This window comes from Populus nigra, chromosome 15 (genome assembly GCF_951802175.1).
Source record: "Populus nigra chromosome 15, ddPopNigr1.1, whole genome shotgun sequence".
Taxonomy (NCBI): domain Eukaryota; kingdom Viridiplantae; phylum Streptophyta; class Magnoliopsida; order Malpighiales; family Salicaceae; genus Populus; species Populus nigra.
Genome location: NC_084866.1, coordinates 1,329,190 through 1,356,218, shown reverse-complemented (window position 1 = coordinate 1,356,218; position 27,029 = coordinate 1,329,190). Strand labels below are relative to the sequence as shown.

The following is a 27,029-nucleotide window of genomic DNA, read 5'->3' as shown; positions in this document are numbered from 1 at the left end:
ACATTGATACATTTCTAAAGTAGCCACAATTGACTTCCAACGGCAGTGTTATTATTAAATTGGAACCAAGGCGTAGAATTTTCTCTCTAGGTGTCCTTGTAGTGATGATGCCTCAATATTGCATACCACTGTGCCCAGTACACAAAAATATGTTGTGCCTTATCCAAGTTCTTCTCTCGTTAACAGTGACTTCCTTTTGACTTTTTTTCCTTTTTATTTAATCCTTTCGCAACCACTCGTCAAGTAGTGTTTTGTCCACTTGTTTTCTTATTACAGAATCATATTGCTCCAATATTAATATTCATCTGGGCAATCATATGGTAGCTCCAACTTTCGTGACCACCGGCCCCAATCCCCACATGCAACAGCAACTTGCTTCCTCCTGCTTAGTGGAGTGCCGCTTTTGTTTGTTGGTTGATGTTGAAACTCTGATTCCAATTCCCTTTTCGTCTCTCTCAATTTCTTACACTTTCATTGGGGGTAAATGATCTCATTCTCCATTAATTTGTTAGTCAAATGTTACTGCAAATTAAGCAAAGTGTTTAGTGATGCGTGTATCTTTAAAGAGCATGCTAGATACCACGAACCACTTGGTAACCAAAGAGAGTGTATATTCTACTCCTATAATGAATTATGAATGGTTGGAGTCATGCTTTAAGTGGGTTGGTGATGAACTTACGGCTAATTCTTCATGTATCTTTGGAAGCTTCTGTCCCCATATAGTGTGCTGAGAGAGTCAAAAAGGGAATTTTGTAGGATGAGACGTGGTGTTTCTTGATGGAGCTAGATGTAATTAAGTGAAAGCTATGTATTCATTGCCACCATTTATATATATATGTATAGTGTATATACGAAGATACGGCTAATTAATTAGTAGAGGCATTATCGTTGAGCAACTAGTTCTAAAGTGCCGTGATAATAATTTCATCTTGATTAGTGGGGTTTTTCATGCCTTGGTTGCATAGATTCTAGACATCAAGCACACGCTTTTGAGAACTTGAATAGTTAACATCTACTTGATTTAGTATGTATCAAGCATGTGTTCTTGGCGGATTTCTCAAGTGATAATGTTATTAGCTCACGGGAGCTTTGAATTTACACGTATTACACCAATTGTGGAGCAGATTTAACCACAATTTTGGACAGAAAGTTGTGGTTCGTCAATGTCAAGATCGTTGGTGTGATCTTGAACACTATTCGATCCATGTATATTGGATAATGATAAATGACACACGGATCGAGAAGATGAGCAAACATGATGTGGGTGGAAATTAAGCCCCCGTGGAGATCTTCAGAGCAAGGTGGTTTAGTTTAGTTGTAGGAGCTCAATAAAGATTTCAATTCCTTGAGAATTAATGTATCGCAGGAAGGTTAGAGAAGACAAGTCTCTTTGAAGTCTGAACATGAATTATAATTTTGGAAAAAATCTCATATTAGCCACCAAATCATCTACCTGTAATTATCAACAGAATCTCCAAGCTAATAATTTCTTCAATCAAATACCCAATTTATTAATTGTATTAGAATCCCTCAATTGAGAATCCCCATCCATACTGGATAATAATTTCTGTTACAAGGAATTTTTTATGCAATAAGATAACTATTTTGAACATAATTAAATTTGTAATGATTTTTAAATGGCGATCCAGTTTAAGGAAGCGAGAGATCCAATTGAGAAGCCTTGTTGTTTGAAAAACGTATCAACAATCAATAGATATTAGATGTAAAGTTTGAAAAATAGTTCGGATTTCTTTTAGTTATCAAGATCATCAAGAAAGTAATTTCGTCATGATTTTCTTATAATTTGTAATGGTTTTGGATGGGAGTTTAATGGAGGAATTATTTTGAATTTTAGTAGGTGGATAACCTAGTTGAGATTTTTTTTTCTTTCTTGATGATTACATTGAAAATTAAACATAGTTGGGGCCACTTTGGGAGAAGTAAGTCTTTTAGCATATATTTAGTTGGATGTCCCCATGGTGCTATCAATTCTAATTTTTTCTTTCTTTCTTTTCCATGCAGAGAATTACATATTTCTATAAATTAACTTTATTTTCTCTTATAAAATATGATAGATAAAGAAACTATACATGTTTATTATTTTAAAATTTACATTTTTTATCACCGGTTGATGAATGACACATAACATAAAATAAAATTTTAAAAATATATCATCTTAAAAACTTAATGAGTCATTAAACATATCTAACAATTCAAAGCTCGAGTACAACTTACCCTTCTTTGATCCCTAGTACATCATGTCATGCTAACTCAGGATAGGGGGCATAGCTTTCAAGAAGTTTAGTTGATCAACTTGCTCATGATGTAGTAGCTAAATTGATCATAGGATGCCCACATAACCTAATAAAGCAACACTACTAGGTAGAAGGATTGACATATCCAAGGCATAAATTCTGAAAATAGTAATAAAACAACACTACTAGATAAAAGGATTGACGTACCTAAAGATATAAATCCTGACTATAGTTACACCTTAAGACACGAGCCTAGACATGTATATTCTGACATTGAATTAATCTATCTACTTTTTATACTATTAGTACTTCATATTAAATATCTCACCTTTTATTGTTATTATTGAGCCTATAAAATAGAGTTAGAGATGCTCATATATAATGACTGACTTACAAGATATCACTTATTATACTTAATAGTGAACCACCAACCATACCACCAACCATTAAGAGTTATTAACCTAAATGATTGTCACTAAATCAGGTATAGCAATACTTTTCTTGTTCTACTATTATCTCCATGCAAGTTAGCGTAGTTCATGACTATATAAATATTAATGAATCATGAAGTCATGTTCTAATTTTTAAATTTCTCAGTGCATATTTTTCTTCTTCTTCTTCTTTGATCATTACATCTATTTTAGATTCTCCAAACACATACACTATATAATTTCTATGGCTCCATTCATCATAAAAGTGAGTTAACTCAAGCGCCCAAGATCCTTTAAGTCCAGCATAGAATTTGTTCAACAAGTTGATGTACGAATTGGGAAGTTATTTTTCCATAATTATTTTTATTTTAAAAAATTAAATATTATGTATAATAATTTTAGGAATTAATCTCTGTAACAACTCTACAATTAATTTAAAATCTCTCTCTCTCTCTCTCTCTCTCTTCAATACAGATATAGAACTAGCATAAATAAAACTATTTAACTAGTATTTCAATAGACGATCATAGAGAATAAACACAGATATAGAATTATAATTTCCTTTTTTGAAAGTTCTATCTTCTCTATGCTCTACTTCCTTTTTCTTAGCTCACAGGTGCCTGCGATCTTCAAGTTCAACGGCATATTCACAGCCTTTCAACCCATTAACCAGATTTTCTTTACAGAAACTGGGCTTGCTAATCGCATGCTAGCTGTGGTGCACAGCATATGCTTATCTCGTTTTGAAAAAAATATTAATCTATCAGTAGATTTTCCCTCTAACCTAGCTCGTCGTATAATATAAAATCAATACATGTCATATGGGGTTGCGATCCCCAACCAATCAAGATTCCTTGTCAAAGGTTCCCAATGACATGGAGTGTGGGGATAGGTGAGAAGCAATAAGCAGTCTTGTCTGCAACTGAGGCAGCAATATATATAAAAACTATTTATTTTTATATATAAATTAAATGACTAATGTTGATTTATTTTTCCTTTCTCAGCCTCCCCACCCCTAATATCTTAGATAACTTTTTTTTTTTAATTATCCCTAAAGGCATTTCAGCACAAAAGTCAAGTTATTTTGGACCAGAGCATACCTACTCACTCAATTGGACTACAACTCATGTAGTTAGAATTAAGATTCTGTTGATAGTTAAAAAAAAAAAATCTTTCCTTAGTATAAATTAAAAATGGCTTTTTTTCTCCACAGATCAATACTTTTTTTTTTTTTGCTAAAAAGATTCTGATCGAGATTTAAACATGTATAAGCACTACCCATCATGATCATTTACCTTTTTTTGTTCATCGATCATGGCTAATTTTTTACCATGTATAAGCATCTCTCAAGCCATCTTAATTTTTACCATGTTATTCATGCATAATTTACTGAATTAAAAAAAATAAAAAATAAAAAAGGGATGGTTTAATTTTTACGCCAGTTTTTTTGTTCATCTTGGCTTTAAAATCAAGAGGTTGACACATTTTTCTCTTCCTCTTATACCTTAAAACCTCAAATAATTAGATTGTATTTTTTTTTTATCAATTCTCTATTATATATAGGCATTAGATTGCTTGAGAGATTAATTCAATCTCATTATTCTCTCAAGGCCATAAAATTGTACAAAAAAATAAAAATCCCATTACATTTGCGAGATTGTAGCCTTAGATCAAAAGTTGTGAATTCAGATTTCATCATCTCCAAATAATTAATGTATTTTAATACTAAAAAAATTAATCTCCAAAGCTATTTGAACACCGAAACAAAATTAATTTCACATGAACGAAAAACTTTCACTTTCATAAAATTAGAGCAAGTGCTACACATGTTCCATGAGAAGAGATGAATAAGAATACACATATCACACAATGATCAAGAACTTTTTCCTCTGAAAATAATCGTAAACAAGTTTATGTTGTACCAAAATACGTGCTTGCCTTAACTATATATATACGAGTGGTCCATGACCTTAAGCTTACAATGTACCAAACTATGTGCTTGCCCTAGCTATATATGAGTGGTCCATGACCTTCTCCTTCCTCCATATCCTAAGTTGCAAGCTTTGAAGTTTTTAAATGAGGAAAGAAAAGGTAGATAAGTGGGTCATTAGAGGCTTTAAAGGCGTGGTCTCTGCTTCCCATAAATTCATACTCTTTCCAGTCTGTTTGCACTTATTTATCAATTCGCACAGTATTTGGAGCGCCCGGTCCTTTCAATGTATCGCACGTATAAAATTGTTAGAATGCATGGATAATTAATTAATATGAAATTCTTTCAATTAATTAGTTGTTATAAAACAATTCTCTACAGATGAGAAGTAATTAAAAAGTGGGGATTAAACACATTAATTTGGATGGAAATAAAAAAAGAAAAAAAAGAAAAAAAAGAGATCGAGAGAAAAGGCATTAGATCGATCATATGGTCCAATTATTTCAAAAAATATAACTTATACAACCGGATTTCTTCTTTATATATGGAAAACTTCCATTCCATCTCTCTTTGTATTCTTGCGCTTACTGCCCTTTTATATATATATATGTGTGTGTGTGTGTGTGTGTGTAAAAGAAAGTTCATACACTTAACCACAATTAAGATAAAAAAGAAATGTCCTGTATAAGCCTGTCAGGTAGCCAACAAAAGGTTCCCCTCGAGCATCACTAAGCACTGAATCTCCTTCTGACCCTTCTTCAAATCCAAGTTTTCTTGAAGAGAGGGTGGCCCAGATCGCAAAAAACTTAAAAAAATGTCACTCCATGGAGTTTGAAGATGAAAAAAGGGACATAAATGTAAAAGAAAAGGGATAAAGAGATGAGAAAAAGATAAGACTGGGACTAGAGTATTACAGTACGGTTGGTCCCCGCCCACAACACTGTACATAGGTTGTATTTATTGAAAAGGTTGCCTTCTACTTGGGTTTTGATTATCTGCTTTGCCCTTGTTCTACAGCCTCCACACTCAACAGGGTAAAACTGTAACCAAACAGAATTTGGCACCATGTTCAATTTGATTTCTTAGTCAAGTTGAAGACAGAGCCGTTTGTTCATGTACTTTTTTACTGATAATTTTATTTCTAAGGTATAATCCATTGTTGGAATTTTGGTGTTTAAGACAGGGCGAAAGGTGAAGCTAGGCTTTGATTGTTTATATGTTGCGATCTGCGTCATATACTGTGATTTTACATGGGGTTTATTGAAAAATTTCTTTAAAAACTTTAATTAAAAAAAATCTAAAAAACTATTTTTTACATGTTATTTTTTTCAATTTTTATTTTATTTTTTATTCCGATACATCAAAATTATCTAAAAATACATAAAAAGCATGAATTTAATTTTTTTTTAAAATAATTGAAAAGCAAAAACTACAGTAATGCAAAACATACACTTAGTTTGAGATGTTTCATATGTTTGATATTTTAGTGTATTGTTCTTTTTAAAAGTACTTTTTATTTAAAAATAATTTTATTTTAATTTTCAGTAGTAGCACATGAAAACCATAAAAAAAGCACTAACAAAAGTAAATTTAATTTTTTTTTAAAATACATTTTTAAAAAGCAGAAGCAACATCCCCCCTAAAGACACTACAAAAATATTTGAGTGCGAATGGCATAATTATTCGCGTACCTAAAATTCAATCGTGATGATAATTGGTGTGGAACCATTTTTTAATATTTGATGCATAAATGGGAATCCACTTCGAACTTAATTAAAAAAAAAAAACCAAACTCCCCCACCATCCCACCCAATAAATATAGAATAGGGATGGGTGAGGTATAACCCGACGGTGGTCAAGAATTTTCAAAATTTATATTATTTCTTTTAGTTGTATGAATTTTTACAACAGGTATTTATCCTTATATGTTTTTGAAGTTAAAATTTGTAACATTAATTCAATAAAAAAATTATTATTCGTAAAAAATAACAAATATATAGTTTCTCACGCAATCAATCTCGGTTATATATAGATTTATCTATTTATACACAACACTAAAGTTTTTATTTAGAAAATTGTGCATATGAAATTGAAAAAACGAGTCGTGAGGACAATATAAATATATTGCTTTCAAAAGAAGAAAGAAGCTCTGTGAATAGAGAAGATCATGCTATTTGAAAAATGGGTATTGCTAGAATCACTAATTATTCTCACCACTTCCTTAATTATTAATATTTATTATATTCCAGCTTAATGTATTTTCTTTTCATTAATAATGACATGAACATGTTATAATAGTCATTTAGCAAAAAAAAAAAAGTAGTGGGAATAGCAATTTTTACAATGACTTTATATAGCACCAGCCTTAAAAAATAAAAAACCATAGAAAGGATGGAATTAAGTGGTTGACAAACTATAATTTAAATATATTAATAATAGCAATTAATATATTTATTTCTTACATATTTTTCCTACTATTAAACTATGATTTTATGCACTTTTATAATATTATCAAAATAAAAAACATATCAAGCATCAAGTTTTTTTAGCATATAGGAGTGTTCATGGATATATATATATATATATATATATATATATATATATATATATATATATATGTGGGTCACTTTTAGACCCATAATTATATACAACTCAACTTTTAATATTTTACAATTTATAATTATATACAACTAAGATAAAATGAGCATGGTTGAACAAATTATTATCCAAAATACAATTAGCTGGGTTAACCAAATTAATGGGTGATATGAATTTGGCGGTGGAGCACAACTTAGGGACTTCAGTTTGACTTGAATTCCAGTCTTAAAACAAGCCAACACCAGCAATGAAAATCTCACATGTTCCAGTTTTATGAAGTCTTCTCAATTACAGTACTTCAACAGAGAAAATACCAGCACTAGCAACATCCAAAAAGAAAAATAAAATAAAGCAAAAGAAGATAGAATGGGCAATTTTGACTTGTAAGTTTCATGAATAGCTAGCATGCAACAAGAGAATAGGAAATAAATTCAGTAATAGAATAGATATTTACCTAGGGTAATTAATATTATTACCCTGTAAATCCTTAATTTCTTCATTGCAAGTCTCTTGCTGCTTGTACCTCAAAACCTAGTTTACCTCGTGCTTCTTCCTCAAAAGTCTAAACCATAAAATGAGTCTTTTAGATAACCTAAAAATATAGTATCCAGGGAGCTGAGAACCCAAAGGGTAAGCAATGAGCATTTTTTTTTTATAAAAGAAAATAACATTAATTAAGTAAATTTCACTCACATGGTAAAAAAAGAAACTTCTTTCTTTTAAAACTCGCCAAACTTTAGGATTTGTTCTTGGTAGATGATGTGATAGAAACTTTAATTTCCCAACCCACACCCGATTCATAATATCTATTTATTATATTTTTTGATTAATTATTATTTGTAATATTTGTATTATTTAATTTTTACAGGTTAGGTCAGATTAAATAAATAATGCAAATATTAGAGATTAATTAACCATTTGTTTTCTTAATACCTCACGTATTTAAAATTTAATGAGTGAGATTGATAATTCACTAATTTGTTTCTGCCAAAAAGAAAAAGAAAAAAGAAGCTGTAGCTATTCTCGATTATTGAATTGTTATTCCCACTCAGCTTAATTAATTACAGAGTAGTAAAACTAACAATCTTTAGAACTTAGACGTTTTTTCTCCTCAAATTAGATATAAATATATCATGATGTTTTAATTTAAACACCATAACTTTGTAACAAAAATGCATTTTTAATAAAATAGAAACCATATATTAAGATATAAATTAAACAATAGCTAGTGTCACGATCGATCAAGTAATGCCCGATGATATATAGTTTTCTTGTTATCAAAAGCATCTTGTGATAGTTTTTAAAGGGTGTAACATGATGGTAAAGAACTTAAGATCTACATAGCAGGTCTCGAGTTCGAGTCAGGGTGTGTACCTCTTATAAGAGCCTGGAACAACTGAAGTTTTATTTACTCACTTGGGTCTACAAAGTGTACTTTCTGGGAGGTGGAGTTTCTTCGAATAAAAAAAAAGCGTCTTGTGATAGTATTAATTAATTAAAAGACAACAATTTATATATATATATAAAAACATATAATAATTCAATGATATAATTTAACAATCCATTTTAAGTGTGGATGCTTTTCGTGATTATAGATATTAATTATGGATTCTTCGATTAAAAAAAATCATTTTGTTAATATAACATCTTCTTCTCCACCACGAATTTATTGAGAAGATAAATTTAAATCTCTCTGTTCCAATTAAGACCTTTCTTGGAGATTTTTTTTAGGGGAAAGCTTGTATTATCGAACTATAAAAATATATGTTAAACCATTTATATATTTTGTATTTTTTTTGGATTAAATAATGCATTACTTATTGAAAACATGATAAACAATTCCTTCAATAAAATAATTAAATGTAAAATAATTTGCAACTGTATTATATCACTAAAATTTAAAATTTTCTGTACTGATAACCCAATTGTTACACTGACATTTTACCACTATACATTTCATTTTTTGTTTTGATATTGTTTATATAACTATAATAACATTTCTATTATGTAAATACGTCAGTTCATTAATCAGTTAATCAACCATCTGACTCGAGGGGAACTAGCTAGATGTTATGGCCCGTGCTACGGCCTGGGGGTGTCATGGATAAGACTTTGACAAAAGTTTCATTTTAGTCCTGAAAGTCTTATTTTTTTTTCTAGGTATACCTCAAACTTAAGCTTCTTCATAAAAAAAATATAACCTAACACTATTCCATGCCAAAACCTTAATTCCTAAAATCTTAGATCCACTTCTGTTATCTTAGACTTGAATGGTAATAAAATTAAGTTTAATGTAAGAAATCAATGCTTTCTAACCTAACACTATTCCATGCCGAAACCTTAATTCCTAAAACTTAATTAAGAATAAATTTAACCTTTTATAATTTAAATAATTCAGGATTTCTCATGTATAGAAATAAGTTGAAAAAATCAATCCGAAAGGATAAGTTTACATTGCAATTTGATATATAAAAAACCAATTTAAAGGCTGTTTTCAAAGTTAAAATCCATTATAAAATCTTGTTTTTAAATTATTGAAATGGTATATATCATTTGGAATATACATAATTTACCATAAATTATCGAGATTTCATTTAATTATTTTATTGTGTTTATTCTTAACAAACACCCTTTATCTTTTTGCTGTAGACTCTGTCAGCAAGAAGAAAATAATAATAATAATATGGCGGTATCTCAGTTGTTAAAAGAATTATGGAGGATTTGACATCCTAAATTTAGAGGCATCAGGGGTTCAAAACCTTGGAACATCAAGGGCGCTGCAACACGACGAGCTGGTTCAAGACGAAGAGCAGAGCGGCGATCTAGAGAGAGAGAAAATACTCTTGGGTGGTGTGTTTGCTGCCATGTTAGCGTCGTAGATAAGTGCAAGAGAAAGCCTGTTGCAGAGAGACAAAAACCCAAAGGAAGAAAACCAAGAGCATTAGCCTGTCTCCCTAAATGACGCAGTCGCATCACGCCCCATTTCCAAGAAGACACCACCACGAGTAGCTTTAATGACAAAACATTACCTTGCCATTGGACCCACGACGATGACAATCAAACGGCAGTGAATAGGGCTTTGAAAAGAAGTCAAATCAAACGGCTATGTATTAATCAATCAAAGGTCTTAGCTTCAATGAAAGCAACACGTACCTTCAAACAGTCTCCACCAACCAATCGAGAGCTTCTTTCCTCTTGCTTTCTCGAAAAAGCTTCGTGCACTGTACTCCTCCCTCCAAAATCTACCCTTATTAAGTCACATAAGCAGGCAAATCAGCAAACAAATCAAGTTTTTGGATGAAGTTTGTTGGTTAGGTTTTTATATATAAATAATTCAAGCTTTATAAATTTTAAATAATTACTCAAGTTCTTATAATAATATTTTTAGGTTAAAAATATAATTGGAGAGTCGCACCGCATTACGGAACATAGCTAAAATTGCTGGGTTTTACCGTACCCTTTTATTTTTGGGTAAAAATTATGTGGCCGTTTGTTATTCCAAAGGAAAACCACTCCATGTTTTTTTTTTTTTTAATGAGTGGTTGGGCGTGCGTCTATATAAACTGGTAGATTTTGTTAGAGGAAAGGACACTTGTGTACGTGTCACCGACACCTGTACATCTTGCATGACAGAGAGAGAAAGTGAAGTGCTACTCTACAAAGCCAAGCAGTTTGAGTTCCTATCTACTTCCTTTTCTTTTGGTCTGGTGAGAGTGTGTGGGTAACAAGAGAAGATAAGAGAGATACATACACCGAAGGGTTCTTTCTCTCTTCTTGTTTCTTTGACCTTCTTGCGGTGGCTATTGTTTCTTTGTTTTTTTGATCTCTTGGAGAGAAACCCTAAATCTTGATTGGGTTTTGACATACAAAAGAGAGCCAATTGTAGATTTTTGGCAACTTTCCTTAAAAGGGTACCCGTTGTTTCTCAGATCTGACTCATTCTTTTGTACATTTTATGCTCTCTCTTACCTTTCCATTTTTGGGTATGTTTTATCTTCCACTCAGAGCTCAAAACTAGAACAGAAAAGGTTTTGCTTGCTTGTTTTCTTTCCCGTTTTTTCCAGCTTCTGGGACATTAGAAATTGACAGAAGAGAGTGAGCACACAGAGGCATATTTGTATAAAATTATACCATTGCTTTTGCGTGCTCATTTCTCTTTCTGTCACTTCCAGAGCCGGAATCTGATCTCTTCTCTCTTTGATGATCATCTTTTGGCCTGTTTTTTGCTCCAGAAATTAATTTGTTCTCTCTAAATCTTTTTTAATTCCCTCTCTTTACACACCCAAACAAAGAGAACTCCTGGAGAAGAAATTAAAGATGGTGGTGCATCGTAGGCAAAAAAGGAAAGGAAGCAGCAAGATATCCACTTGGGGTTTCGTTTTTGTTGTTTCAATTTTATTAGTTTATTGTGTATTAAATTGTTGTTTAGTTTAATGGCGTTGCTTTTGATGGTATTTGAGACTGATTACTGTGCAACTTATAGCGGAAAAACACTGTGTAGAGTAGTATATATATTCATAGCATGGGACCGTTCCATTCGCGGGATCTCTAGCTAAGTTTTTCTGAGCATGGTCCAGCTTACTTGCAAAGCAAAAACCGTTCTTTTCTTTTCTTTGCTCGTCTCTTGCGCATGCGATTATGCTATGTACTCGAGACGCATCTGATATGACCTTGTTTTCACCTGAATCTGCAAGAATCTAGTAGCTTGTACTTTTTTTTTGTGAAAATGGGTTTTCCTTTTTATTGGCTCAAAACCCTAGTCTAGCTGCAGATAGGGTTGCTTGTTGTACGAGTACAAGAAGGGATTGCTGGTGAGTAGTCTTTGCTTTGCACTTGGTAAAACACTGATCTGATCTTTTTGCATTGGCTCTTGGAAATGGGTTTTGTTTTACATTTGTGTTCTTGTTATGGTACATGTTCGATTTGATGTGAATGTGATATTTTTGTACAAAGAAGAGACAGAAAGTCTTCAAACTTATCGTATGATGTTCTTTCCAGAAATAGGAAATTTCTGCAGCCATAGTTGCTCTTTGTTGTAGTTTTTTTTTTTTAGCTTTTGCAGATAAGCCATGGATAGTCAACTCATTTATCATGGAAGAGACAAAAGCAGGTCTGCAAGCACTTCAGATAGCAGACATTCAGCATTTATAGCACAGACATCTGTTTATTTTATGTAGTTTTTGACTAGTAAGGTACTTTCTCTACTGTATATTATGCTTAGTGTAATCTCTACTTCATTATTATCTTCATTTGTTTGCTTAAGGATTATAATTTGAACTTATACATGGTTTTATCTATCAAATCAAATCATCTTGTTTTGTGATTTTTGCATTGCAAATTTAAGCAACCTCTTACATGGCTTGTGATTCTTGTTTTCAAATTGAAACACCAACCAGTTTCTTTCTTCTATTCTGGATTCACATCAAGATATAGTCCAAGATTCTTGATAAGATTAGAGAAATGAAGGTGTGTTATCAAGCCAAAGAAGTTTCCAAATGTTGTGTTCTACCTTAGTCTGCACAGTCTTGATAAACTGTAAGTTATGATACAGCATGAGTTTTGATTAAACATTTACAGAAAATTCTTAAGACATTTTTCAGATTTCTCATCTTTTGATATTTCCTTTTTATCTGTTGTTGTCATCATTCTTGGTTTCAGCAACAATCATATAAATTGGATTGAACTCTGTGCTATACTGCAAGAAAATTTCATTACTTTCTATGTAGAATCAGAAAGAGTCGATCTCTAATTTTTGTGTTGTGACTGCAATACAGCACAAAATTTTGTTTGTTATATCATGGCAGGGTCATCCCGAAGAGTATGAGCATGGTGATAGTTTTGGATGATGACTTAAGGGCCTTCAATTGCTTTAGAGAACAAATGGTGGCAATGATCCATGGAGTGTTTAATAACTCGTTGTTTGCCAAGGTAACCATTTTTTTTTATCTCTTCAATTCTTTTGAGCAACGAGACTTTGTTAAATTCTTGAATTTCAAAGTAGTTGATACTGCTATTCTAGTAGTTCAATTCTTGAAATGCTTTGTGTGAGAGTTCATGTTACATCTTTCCAACATTTCGATTTCTTTGTAGCATGCCCTACTTCTACTACAATTAAAAATTACTTGTTTATATCAATTTGCCTAAAGGATCCTACTCTATATGTAATCATCTCTTGCACAAGATGCTTAATTAGTTCACCAATCCGCCTGTTGGGAGAATTTTAGGAATAATTATCTAGATATTTTAGCTGGCAATTCTGAGGACTTCCTAGCTAGGAAGTAAAATTAACTGCTCTTTTATGTTATCGAGATGGCTAGTGCATTCATTAGGGATTTCAGCAATATTTTTTGTTTGTTTCATCTCCATGATTATACGAATGTGGACACTGGCTTGATACAGCCTGTCTTTGTTTTCCTCCTGTTCTTTGTCTTGTTTTTCCCGATACAATGTATCACGAATTTACTTCTTAAATACAGTAAAGACCTGGTCAGAATGTTTTGCAATTGCTACACACAAAATTAAACAATTTTGTAGTTGTTTGTGGGCATGCACCCAAACTTCAGAGGACAGCTAGTTGAGAAGTTTTTAGATGAAAGTTGGTATGGGGTGCTGAACATGAATTTTATATATATTATCTTTAAAAGAAGGAAGAATCTTAATTATATTTTGCCAGCTGATGCCGATGCTTTGGAGAATTCAAGTTCTTGATTTTGAATTGTGGAAAGAATATATCTGAGCTCAACAATCATATAACAAGATATGTGATAAGAGTAAATGCCTAAAGGATGATTAAAAAGAGGTCTGAAACAGCATGAATTTAAAAAGACATTAAGAACTCTGATATGTAACAATTGAGTGTCTTTGTGAGCAAAATACTTCAACTCTAACATACAAACTAGATGACAATGCTGTCTGATTCGGTTTCGATAATCTGTGGGGGATCGGTATGTATTTTAGGCCCTCCTATAACCCCAAGAAAAAAAAGAAAAAAAAGAAAAAAACAATGTGGTTCTAGCTAAGAAGGTTAGATGATTAGCCTGTTTTGGCTTTTGGTGAAAAATGAAGGCACCATCTGATGATCACTTTCAACTATTGGGTTGGTCTAGTTAGCCTGATCAGATGAGCCGCCTCACTTTTACACTACTCTAACTCAATGCATCTAGCATGGCCTTCGTTGCTATTTCTATCCCTTTCCAAGCCAACGATTTAGACAATTTGGTGCTTGTTATAATGGATGGACAAGTGATTTCAAGTCAGCACCACTGCTTGAAGTTCCATGGCATCCACTTACATTTTGTAGCTGTAAATTTTAACTCAAAAAGGCATGTAACTACTCTATCTCTAAAATTTTGTAACCTCCAGGCATATTAACACGTAGCAGAGGGTGTCCGAGAATAATAATGATTGTTTTTTTGAATAATTTCTTGAAAACACCGTTTCAAAAACGTTCCTAAACAGCACTTAATCTTATCTTATCTTATCTATGTGGTGAATTTTAGTGGTAAGTAATAGTCTTTCCTTGGGTTTGCCTTCCCCTCGTATTCCATGGTAGCATCATATATATATATATATATACACACACATATACATACATGGTGTTGAGGTAACATTTTTTCTTCTATTGACAAAGTTGAACTGCCATCTGCTATTTTTTCTGCAGGTGATTTCAACAGTAAAGAAAAGAATAGATATCAAATGCATATGTTCTTGAAATATTAGGTGTGCATCAAGATTAAAATGTAGGCTTAATTAAAGCTTAGCGAAACCCAATTAGGACAAGGGAGATTGTGGAAACCTAGTGATGACACCTTATGGCAATGGGGAATCTTATCCCATAGCTAAGCTTGGATTGTTCATCACCCTTTTGGCCTCTCTATTTAGGTGATATGATGGAGTACAAAGGTACTTGACACGTGACAAGATGTAGTACAAAGGTACTTCACACACATCTTAATTAGGACTTGCAATCTACATGCATGATAAGCCATAGCCATAATCCTTATTTAATCTTACAACACGGCATAATATTGTGACTCATGCATAAGATCTTGTATTCCTTTTTTTTTTTTTTAAGTTGAATTTTATGATTTAATTCATAGATGTTTCAATTTTATTACTCTTCCCTTTTCAAGAGCATGGTTGTTTTTGTATTTTAAAAATATTTTTAAAAAAATTGATTTTTTTTTGTTTTAAATTTTGTTTTTGTTTTCTGATCGTTTTTATGTTCTAATATTAAAAATAAATTTTAAAAAATATTATTTCAATATATTTTTGTATAAAAATTATTTTGAATATTTTTGATAAATGATGAAACTTGTCGTGAGGTTATGATAGTATATGCCAATCTCTACTTAATTTACAAGCAAACTTCCTCTATAAAAATGAGTTTTTTTTAAAAAAATTTCAAAAGTTGATAAAAATAATTAGTAAACTATAGCATAGCTAAGAAAAAACTAAATTGTTGTGCCTCCTTATAAATAAATAAAAAATTAAGAAGGGTCAGCTACATCATTAAAAAAAAATTAAACTATTAAAGACTAGCCCATGGATCTATTAAATGAGACTATACCTACAAGTAATTTTGAAAAAATACCTAAAACCTTGAGCTTTTCCTTTTGACATTGAAAAATTATACTTTGCATATTTAGCTGAGAAAACCTTATAGTCTGATCAACAATTGTTATTATAATTGATTTAATATTAAAAGTGCTCTTTATAGTTTTTTTTTTTTTTAATCTTCTTCTCCCTCCTACCATTGCTTTGGATTCCATATCAAAACCCAAGTATTCCTCCTTTGCCCACCACTAAATCAACATGACTACTACCACTCCCTTCGCCCACCATGCACTCTCGATCTATCCCAAAAGACAAACAACCACTAGTCAGAAAAGATTCTGGACAATTCTTTCAACTTGGCGAATCTAGGGTTCTTCCATATAGCACCCACTAACCATGGATTTGCTTTGTTCTTGAAAGAACCTGGATGCACTAGCTCTTTAAGTTTGAGATTTTATTTTTAGTTTCTGGTTTGGATTTGGGGTATCCTTAAGGATAAATTAAGATTGTGGGGGCTGACTTCATGGGTGGTTTGGTTGTTGGGTTTTGCAAGGTTTTTTAATGTAGTTTTGATATCAATTAATGTAGCTCGGACATAGACAAACAAAATTAACTAACATAGATGGAAACAGCACATAAAAACAACAATTAATGATCAAGAAAGCTAAAATTCTGCTGAAAAGGTTTCCATCATAAGAATCATACTTCAATTTTTTATTATTCAAATATTTTCAGCTACTTATATACTAAGAAAAAAATCTAAAAAAATAACTATAGAGTTTTAAACTTAAAAAAAAATCCTAAACATTGTAAGGACTACACAATGACTTCTAGGCCTAACTTAAGGGCTTAACAATCTCACATGGCTAAAAGATCAGATCCTATATGGAGCAGGATCTTCTGATGATTCTCCTCGAAAATTTTTAGCTTTATCTAATTATCGGATTAAAATTTATACCCTTTACCATAAGATTTATATTTAGCCAAAAATTATGTGTATCACACTTTAAAATAATTCAGAGGATAATTTTTTTTTTTTATTATGAGGCAAATTGATGCAAAGCTTCTTTTAGATTATTTTTAATGGGTTTTATGTTTGGTAAACATAATATATATACACCACTCACCTTTTCTTATTTTGGCCAATCTAGCCGGACCAATTAGCTTGACAAGGAAGCTGAATCTCTCCCACATAATCAAGGTATCAATCACTTTGAGTCTTCTTTTCTATTACTGTTTATATATATATATATATATATATATATAGGAACCAATTGTTTGATATGTGGAAATTTCTTTTTGGGTTTAATAAGTTTCTTAATATGTGAAAATTAAGGGTGACTTGTATTCGAAATTTCTTGTCTTTTTTGTGTTTTTCTATGTCAATAGCATTGTTCAAGCATATATTATTAACTTTTGTGAATGAATTTTACTAAAGGTGTCATTTGAATTTGAGTTGAGAATGAATGAAATTAATGTGTAACCTTATTTGTAGCATGTTAGTGTCAAGGTTGTATATTCCTATATAATTGGTTGCATGTTGTTGTTAGGATTTTGGATAATATGATTGCTGTGGTTGGGGATTATAGGATGATTTTTTTTTTTGTAGTCTGAGACGGCAAATTCTGCCGGGAGACTAAATGATGATGAAATTGCTGACAGAAAATTCCGTCTGTGTTTTTTAATTTTTCTAAAGATATGGTGATTGGAGTTTGGAGAAATATTCCTAGGCAAGGAGGGTTGTGGTGCATGTAACGGTTGATTAGAATGAGTGTAGGATGATATTAACTAAAATATTTGGTCAAGTATCTGTGGGAAACATCTTACATGATGAAAAATGCGAGCTGTGCTAGTTCATTTTCTTTAAATCAGTGAGGAAAGTCACTTCTTGATTTCACAATCTGTTAAAACCAATGACCAGAGTGCCACAAGAATTTCTTCATGCCTTTTTTTTTTTTTGAAATTTTATTCTTAATTAATAATATCCTGTTTACACTATCAACAACTTCAAGCAGGCTCGAAACTACTCCTTTCAGCCAATTTATCAGAAGTCTCATCCTAGCCGCACTGGATGTATTTCTATGCTGAAAACATGAATCTTGTCGCTGAAAGTCAGACGATGCCAAGGAATCTAAAAATCAAACTTTCCCTGAGAACAACACAGGATGGAGAGATTCTTTTTCTGGTTTTCTTAAGCACACGAGAAGGGGAATAGCTTCTAAGTTAAAAGTATGACCAAAGATGCAACATGGAGGCTGGTCTCTAAGGACAGCACAAGGGCAAATGTTTGAACTGTATATGATAACTTTTTCCTGTATGTCAGAATATAGCCTGGTGAATTCCAAGCAGTTTTAGGAAATTTCAAAGGATAAGCAATACCACTATCAATTTTAGGGTCTACCATAGTCTCTCACAGTATACTGGGCAGACTACCTGCTCAAGTAGTTGACGAAATTAGGCTTTTCTTCTTTTATAGTTTGTTGTGGGGAATTGTAACTTGGGCAAACTCCTAAGCCTCAACCTAAATTTTTTTTCTCACCGATCATGATCATATGGCTGATGAAATTGCATGTTACCTATGTGTTGAGTTAATCTCTTGAGGGTTTTTGGTTCTTGTAATGATCACTAGACCATTTTACACTATGAAAAGTGCCTGGCTGGAAATTGTTTTCACTTCCAATCATGCCCCAAGAGCACCTTGTTCATATGCTGAAATCTCAAGAATTGCAGACATTAAGCGAATGCTACTTGCATGAATGGCAATTCATGATGTCTAGTTAATTCCAGCATTATTTCCCTGCTTGCTATGTATCACATACTATATATATCTATCATCGGACTGAGCAAGCTGAATTAAGCTCTAGAGTTGAATCACCTGGTGAATTCTTTAAAGAACCCGGGTATGAGGTAGTCGGTGCAAGAGTTGAGGGTTTCCATGTGTTTATAATACCAAGATTTCAAATTCCAAGTTGGGATTAGTCCTAAATTGAGTGATTGCAGGATTGTGATGCACTAGATTAGCATATAATTCGCAGGACTTGTGAATTCTAGTTGCAATTTAACTGGTAATTAACGAGTTGAGATTTCTAGGTTTCCTGTTGGTTTTGATTTACAACTTTTTCTTTCTTTCTTTCTTTCTTTGTTTTTTTTTTCTGTGGAGTTGTCAAAAATCAGATGGCTAAAATTACAACACTCTCTTGCAGGTAGATGATGAAGAATATTGAGCCTCATGCCTGCTTGTAAAGACAAGCTCGCCTTATGCCTACTTTCTGGTTTTAGTTTTCTTGTGAATTACAGAGAACCATTCCTAGGGTTTCGTTACCTCTACCAAAAAGCATCAACCAAAATAAATAAATAAATGAAAAGGTATCTATAAACTCTGAAATCATATTGAAATAATAGAAAGAAGCAGCAGAAAATTTTCAAGTGCATGCTTTTATGTTCTATAATGCAAGAGAAAGCAAGCAGATATTGATGGCTTACATGAAACTTGGGCAGCAGATACAAGGGCGGACTCGAGTTTTCACCAGGGCCCTGCATACATCGGCTTCGAAAGCCTTCAAAGATCTTGCATGGAAAGAGAGGGGGGATGCTGAAACAACTGCACACGATTTTTACTAGATCTTTGGAGAAAAAAATCTGCAGAAATATGACTTACCTTACGTTTTTTCAGTGCCTGAGCTTGTTTTAATGTATAAATTTGTATGGCAATGTGTGGAAACAGTTTATCCACTTCTTTTCTGACTGATGGGGACACAAAAAAGTGCTATGGCGGGAAAATACAGGGATGATTCCCAAATCCCAACTGTTTCTTCTTCCAGCAGGCTGTACCGTTTTCTGTACTGTTTTTGGGAAGTACTGTGTTTTGAGAACAGGGCATTTTATGACTCCATGATTTCACTTCTTTTTTTTTTCCTTTTTTTTTGCCCTCTAGGATGCACAAATTGGGCTCTCCAATTCAAGGTACAAAAGGGTTCTGAACTTAAATGGTACATGAATCCAAGCTTCATCGTATGGATTGTAATGATTAGAAGGAAAAACTCTGACCAATTGGATCTATGCATGCTTGTTGATCCTGTTGAATTCATTGGTTGGCAGCTTTAGCTTTTGTTGAAAATTTGGAAACCCTAAGATATTTTATCATTTGCCCTAGTAATGGATAGACACAAAATTAATACCCTACCCCTCTTGCTTGTAGACTAGTACGAAACTAAAAGCCTGATGGTTATGTGAACGCGAACCGGCAAGTACTATCATAAGTATGACATGACAAGTAGCTAATCCAGACGGCACACAGAACACGGCACACAGCAAGAAATTGCTTAGAAAAACGAGGGGCTTCCTTCTTCCGTTCCGTTCTAGTTAAATTGATTATGTGAATCTTGATACACAACCTTGAAATTGCTAAACAAACTGTGCCAAGCTAAAAAAAAAAGGGCAGTGTCATAACTGATTAAGATTGTACAACAATTTTGATTTTACTGCTAGTCAGTGTCAACTGATGGTGGAATTGCCGGGGGGGAAACTCGGACCATTTCCAGTTGGTCAACCCGTCCAGTCACATCATGCTTTAATAATGGTCACTGACTTTTAGCGAGGGCTCCAGCAGCGAAAAGCAGATTCCTACGGGAAAACTGTCCAAATAATATGGTGCAAAGGTTATATACTGGAAAACCAATATCGAAAGGCATAAATAAGAGGAAATCAAGTTCAAGGAGTTGAGCTTTTAGAGAATTACCCTCAAAGTGTAAACTGGAGTAGACTTCGTCGGCAAAGTTTTTAACAATCTCAATCTGTTTGTATTTCCACTTTTGCTGATTAAATGAAACAGGTACTGTAAATGGCCCGGGAAAAAAAAGGTTCAGAACATAACGAGCTACTTTCTCAGGGAAACTTACCTTTCTTCTGTCCTTGGGGCCTTTGTGCTCGTAGTTACATCCCATAATTTTACAGTACAGTCAGCTGAACCAGATGCTAGAAGAGATCCTTCACAACTGGCATTCAAGATGAGAAAAATAGGTTTTGTTAGAAATCTAGCCATCAATGACTAAATATTGACGGAGTCCAAAAAGTTGTTTTGAAATATCTTCTAGTGTCTCTAGGATTTGCACCTGAAGGCAAGTGACCATACACATGAATTGTGGCCTATCAAAGGTGATATGCAGCGTCCACTTGAGAGGTCCCACATCATGATTGTGCCATCTTCATCAGCAGATGCCATATATCGACCATCAGGTGACATGGCCAATGATAAAATCATACTCCTATGACCAATAAAAATGCGGACACACTCCCCGCTTTGTACATCCCACAGTCGAACTGTTTTGTCACTGGAGCCAGTGGCAATGTAGTTGCAGTTGGCATGCCATTGCAAGCACTGAAATATATGGAATCCAATTCAATGTAGCTGATATTGCAGAATTAGAAAACAAAGGAAAGTATTTTACTAAATTTGCTGACTTAATATTATACATAGAGCAGGCTCAACATGATAAATTCATCCTCGGTGGATACAAAAATTTATGAGGGAGGTTAACTTGAAGAATGCATTTCGCCCATTTCTTCTATTTAAATCTCATGAACTACTTTGTTGCAACCAATTCCAGACTACCAGACCAATAAAATAGATGTAAAAGCTACTTACATCAACATCAGACAAATGACCTGCCATTATCCTCAAAGGCTGTATCCTATCCATAGACCAAATCCTTGCTGTGCGATCATGTGAAGCACTGGCAAAATATTGTCCCACAGGACTGAACTGCACCAATAGTTTAGTATGAACACATGAGAAGTGAGGTATGGCCATTAGTATTATGGAAATCTCTGCCATAGTCTCCTCAATTTTGATCACGATCATCAAAAGACGATGGATGGATAAAACAATAAAATCAAATCAAAATGAAGTGGGAAGTTCCCATTTATACCTGAACATCCCAGACAGGGTAATTATGGCCCTTGTAACAAACAAGATTTGCATTGAGTTTTGTGCTCCATAATCGAACTGCAGCAGAGCAGTGTGTCATTTGCAAAAGAAATAAAATAAACAAAAAACAAAAGAAAACTTTCATGTTTGCAGAGAGAGAAATAAGCAGTGAAATGATAATCTAAGAGAATATACCTGTCGTATCTGCTGAAGAAGACAAAATAAAATCCCCAAGAGGGCTAAAAGTGGCTGAATGAACTGGACCTGAATGACCCTGAAACAATGTATAAGATCTTTTGCCACTGTTTGGACTCTGGCCTTGTTCACTCGGAGCAGTATCATTTTCACCCTGCAAAATAGCTGACAGCAGAAACATTTACCATTATAACTCCTCTTTGCCACAATGACAACCATATCAGAAAGATATAAAATTCTGGATTATGATGAACTAACATCTACAGTGTTTTTTCATTATGTCTCTGTAGTAGCTCTTTGGCTTGACTATAATTGAGAATTTTCCAAATGGATAATGTACAAAAAACACACAGAACAATTCATCAAAACTTGGTATTTACAGTGTCTAAAATACATTTTGAATTAGTGAAGTGTCATAAGAGATGATTTGTATAGTACTTTACTGCTGCTGGAATCGAAGAAATAAGAAATTACCAAACAAACTAATCCTTATTTGGAGAGACTTACAATTGCCAGCTTGATGTCCAAGCTTTGCCATGTCCCAAACCTGTAAAGGCACAAATCAGAATTAGCAACAGCAGCGGCCCACATGTTGGATTTGGGTCAAGTATGGGAGGCAACCTTCAGTGAGGAGTCTGAGAATCCACCAGCAATCAAGGATCCATCATGTGAAATTGATGAACAGTTTAAACTGGAAGAAAAATAAAAAAATGAACAATTGATCATGTAAAAAAACTGAGAAGCTTGATAAAAACACATAAGTTCTGAAATTACCCATTATGCGTGTTGATAAAGGTATAAAAGCTGACAGATGGCAGTGTCACACTACTCAACTGTACACGGTTTCTCAAGTCCTCAAGAATAGACTGTTCCACCTCAGTTGGCCTGAAGGAACCGTTAGTTTATTAATTATCAGAAATTAAGAATGCAGCACTAACTTATATTTGCAGGAGAATCAAATGTTTATTCCTAATGGACCTAAGTCACGCAAAAGCCCTATAGCAGAGACATCATAAAATATAGTCATGTGGGAAAAGATGCATGACCAAGCTCACGTTGTATACATTATGAGCCTAATTAGGTTCCAGGGGTCAATGATAAAGCATGGTAATATAATAGATTAATCAAATGAGGAAGATGACAGGATAAAGGAAATGAGACTTTGAACAGTCAACAAGCGTGCCTGTAAAAACCTTATTAATCTAGTTGATAGAGACGAGGAGTATAGTTATTATGAATCCATAGACCAGTTCCCCATGGAACCCAGCTTCTGTTCATAGTCACACTCACACCATGCTGAGGACATGTAAAGTAACAATTTACCTTGGTTAGGTGTTATTAAACATTAGTGCATGCTCATGTTTTTCAGCACCTAATTAAAGCGAATTTGTCACCTTGCATGTCCTCATAACATGCCTAAATGACATGTCCATTTTATTCTAACACACCTGAAAGCACATATGATGTGTTACAAGATGTAAAATATCATGTGTTCAAGTGTGTTGAACAAGCTTTGTTGAATAAGAATTCCTACATGTATAACATGCAAGGCTTCTCAATAGTCTATAAAAGGGAGCCATAAAGATTGTGACAGGATCAAACTTCCTATGTTCATATACATTTTCTTCTCTTTAGCCTTGGCCTTTTATGCAACACCCTCCTCTTTGTTAGCCTTGTAGATATTACCACCATCCATGTCCCATTTAGATAATATATATCACAACAACGCCATTGATCTAGTGAAGAAAATGACTTGGATTCGAGAAAATACATTACTGGCAAAGGAAGCTCGGGTTTGACTCGTGGTGCTGCAGATACTGTATTAGCTTCAGGACGAGCAATTTTAGTTGTTGCACTAGCAGCTTTATCCTTTTTTGACTTTTTGAGTGAAGCTCCTTGCTTTCCACCATCTATTGATCTTTTCTGAAAAAGACATTGAAGACATCAAGGTAAAGAATAACTCAAGCTTTAACAGAAAGGAAAACCTATAGGACAATCAAAGTAGAAATAACATATATTACAAAATTAAATTAAAGATAAGCAAGAATTATTAAGTATATGAAATCCGCATCAAGGAAATTATGGAGGAGAAGCAGGATTTGAGGAGTATTATACCTTATTCTCATCCATGTCCCCCTCTTTGGTTTCTCCTTCCATCTTTTCAGTATCTGAGAGAAAACCCCCTGTCTTCTCCAATCGTTCTTCTAAAGAATCTTCAAGCAACTATAGCAAACAGAGAAGCTCAAAGTTAACACCTAAACAACAAAAGCAATAAAAATAACTAATAACTTCCTCATTTACTACCAAGATGAAGAATGCACTCACCCCCCAATGTATTTCTTTTTTATTTATCTGATTAGCTGCATCCTGGCTGCTTCCAATTAATGTTACAGCATCAGGATCATCAGAAATTGAGATGGGCTGTCCAGGAGAAACTGCCAACATAAAAGAACTTGTACCAAATTCTTCATGAACTGGACATGCAGATGCAACTAATTTGGAAGTAAAACGTACCTTGAAAGTTAATATGCTCATTGACAATCCCGAGAATTATAGTCCATTTTGACTTCCGAAGATACTGCATCAGGAGCTCGTTGGAGTACTGATAATAGGGTTAAAACCAACTTTTGAGAAATATACTCCAACAGAATTCTTATATGTTACAAATTACAGAAGAAAACCCTTAAATCACCTGACATATCTTAATGTTGACTTTACTCTGCCTAAGAGTATGAGCAAATTCCATTTCCTGACAAAAAAAATTAAATAAAAAAAATGAGATCTTCTACAGAAGTAATTTAACCAAATTAAGAATGGAAAATGTAATGCAAAATCTTAGAGAGGTATCAACCTCCAGATGAGAGGGAGAAAGAACTCCTTCCAACTTTTGAAGGTCTCGTGAGTGCATCATCTCATGATCTTCACGGAAGCTATTGAAAAAATTTCTTGCTGGGGATGTAAAGTGATAATAGCAAAAATATGAGACAACTGCCACACTAACGAGCCACTTAGGAATTTACAGGTTTCAATAAGGATTAAAGAAGAGGAAAAAATTCAATATTTACCCTCTTGGATATGTCCTTTAGCAACAATATCCATATAACAATGGACAAATACTGGATAAAGCACACGAAGCAACTCGTTCTGCGGAGTTCAAAGGCAACCCACATCAGCAAAGTACAAAAAACATATGCCAAAACAAATATGTACATGTCGAACCATGCACAAAAGAAATTAATCACTAGTTTACCTTGTACAGATCAAGCGAACTATAAGCCCATGACCTTAGTTTACTATACTCATCTTGATAACGTGCCGGACTATCCTCTGGTCTGAATGACAAAAATAAAATTATTTTGGAAATGAATAACCACAGTCTCCAGACCGAATGAATAACCAAACTATTAAAAAATTTGAAAGAAAAGGACATTCTCATTCCCTTGTAAATAAAATTCTCCAAATTGATCATTTTCCAGGAGCCATTTCTACTTTCAAATTCTTATTCAAAATCTTCACTCTCGACCAATCAATTTTAGAATCATAATGAGGGTTTCTCGCACACATTGTTGTTTTAAGTGCCTCTTATTTCTTTTTTTCCAAAGGATTGTTACAGTGTCATTGAAATTCCAGTAAGTAATTGAACATAAAACTACTTCCATGACTAATTTCCACTCTCAATGTGAATTAAAAAGTGCCTATTTTTCACTAATGTTAAACCGTTTACTTCCCTCACTTCAGCTAAAACCCTAAATACATTTCTAAAAAATTCAAATCTTTAAACAAAAAATGTCCAAATTAAACAGTATAAAAGCAGATAAATTTTTCACTCTCTATGCTTACTTAAATTCGTAACATATTCGAATCACAAAAATACACTAAAATTGCTCATTTCACATTGCCCATGAAAGCCATTTCTTTCTTCTCCAACAATAAAATCAGTGCACCACCAGCTAAAACCCTTGACTACTAACTTATTCAAGAACCCATTATTTCTTTAGCAATTTAGAAATCTGTGCTAAAAAAAAGAAAAAAAACTACAAAAGCATCAAGCTGAGTAAAAACTAAAAAGAAAGAAAGAGTAGGGTTCGTGAGTTACTGAGAGAGGGAGTGAAGGAGGGAAGAGAGATCAGGATCCGAGTGGATACTGATAGCATTATTGCTGTTGTTTTGTTGTTGATGCTGCTGCTGGATTTCTTCATGGAAAGCGAGCTCTGCTTGCTTGAACCCTTTCTTCTTTAAATATGTCTCCACAAATTTCACTACTGCTTCTTCGTCCATAACTGCTCTTCCTCCTCCTCTTCTTCTTCAAGTAAAAGACCAAGGCAAAGTGCCCCTTCTTTATCTTCTTCAAAATGAAGCACGCATCTCTCTTCTTTCTCGCTCGCTTCCTGGTCGAAGCTTTGCTGATTTGGGATGGCGATAGGGCTTTGATGTATAAATCTGGAGCCCAGCAAGAATATCATTTTGGGTTTGGGGTTTGTTTGAAAATTGAGTCTTGCGATTGTTGTTGGAACGTATTTTTTAGATTTTAATTTTTTTAAATTAATATTTTTTTATTTTCTTGATTTACTGAAATTTTATGTTAAAAATAGTAAATAAAAAAATATTATTTTTATATATTTTTAAATAAAAATCATTTTCTAAAACATCATACATCACAATTTTAAATACAAGTCTGAACCTGAATCTAACTATTAAGTTTGTATAATGGGTTTTTAATATATATATTAAAAATACTCTCTCGCAAAATATAATTTTAATTATGAAATTCAATTAAATTCATAAAATTAACTCAATAATTTAATGATTCAAACTTTATATAAGTTAGACTTATTTTTAATCTATATACAAAGTTGATGTGATAAAATTAAAATGACTTAATTATCATCTCATCACTTCAATTTGTCTTATCAAACTTATATAAAATTTAATTAGTTAATTCAAAGATTTTTTTTAAATATTCAAACAATATTATTTTAAAATTAATCTACATATCTACACTTATAGGTTTACTTGACAATTTGGGGTGAGCAAGAAAATCAAAAAACCAATTAAATTGAGAAAATTAAAAAAAATAACCGAAAAAATCAAACTGTGAAAAAAACCGATTAAAATTTTTAAAAAACTGACCAGTTCGG

At 33.1% G+C, this 27,029-nt stretch overlaps 2 protein-coding genes and 1 long non-coding RNA gene across 15 annotated transcripts; 1 reads left to right on the top strand and 2 right to left on the bottom strand.

The window, feature by feature from the left end:
• Positions 1 to 9,782: 9,782 nt before the first annotated feature.
• LOC133674217 (uncharacterized) lies at positions 9,783 to 19,355 on the bottom strand. Its single transcript, XM_062095237.1, has 3 exons — positions 19,254 to 19,355; positions 10,368 to 10,461; positions 9,783 to 10,111 (listed from the first exon to the last, which is right to left on the bottom strand). The coding sequence occupies exons 1-3, from the start codon at positions 19,308 to 19,310 to the stop codon at positions 9,909 to 9,911; spliced, it is 354 nt and encodes a 117-aa protein (XP_061951221.1). The 5' UTR covers positions 19,311 to 19,355; the 3' UTR covers positions 9,783 to 9,908.
• Positions 10,809 to 19,683, top strand: LOC133674218 (uncharacterized). 12 transcript variants are annotated; one of them, XR_009835163.1, is made up of 5 exons: positions 10,809 to 12,406; positions 12,611 to 13,142; positions 14,875 to 16,971; positions 18,974 to 19,136; positions 19,269 to 19,683. It is a non-coding gene; the product is annotated as an uncharacterized LOC133674218 (long non-coding RNA). The 12 variants fall into 12 exon arrangements; XR_009835160.1 differs by lacking the exon at positions 10,809 to 12,406 and having other exon boundaries at positions 12,413 to 13,142; positions 14,875 to 15,148; positions 16,922 to 16,971; XR_009835167.1 differs by lacking the exons at positions 10,809 to 12,406; positions 18,974 to 19,136 and having other exon boundaries at positions 12,413 to 13,142; positions 14,875 to 15,148; positions 16,922 to 16,971; positions 19,272 to 19,683.
• A 405-nt stretch (positions 19,684 to 20,088) lies between these two features.
• Positions 20,089 to 26,350, bottom strand: LOC133674216 (transcription initiation factor TFIID subunit 5-like). 2 transcript variants are annotated; one of them, XM_062095235.1, is made up of 19 exons: positions 25,988 to 26,350; positions 25,142 to 25,223; positions 24,957 to 25,035; positions 24,743 to 24,840; positions 24,584 to 24,640; positions 24,406 to 24,493; positions 24,217 to 24,326; positions 24,007 to 24,114; positions 23,663 to 23,814; positions 22,666 to 22,776; positions 22,513 to 22,582; positions 22,366 to 22,438; positions 21,892 to 22,056; positions 21,698 to 21,774; positions 21,415 to 21,531; positions 20,882 to 21,147; positions 20,669 to 20,764; positions 20,509 to 20,584; positions 20,089 to 20,404 (listed from the first exon to the last, which is right to left on the bottom strand). In XM_062095235.1, exons 1-19 carry the CDS (start codon positions 26,167 to 26,169, stop codon positions 20,351 to 20,353), a joined length of 2,061 nt encoding a protein of 686 aa, XP_061951219.1. In that variant the 5' UTR covers positions 26,170 to 26,350; the 3' UTR covers positions 20,089 to 20,350. The 2 variants fall into 2 exon arrangements, with proteins under 2 accessions (XP_061951219.1, XP_061951220.1); XM_062095236.1 differs by having other exon boundaries at positions 22,399 to 22,438; positions 25,988 to 26,349.
• Between the last annotated feature and the right edge of the window lie 679 nt (positions 26,351 to 27,029).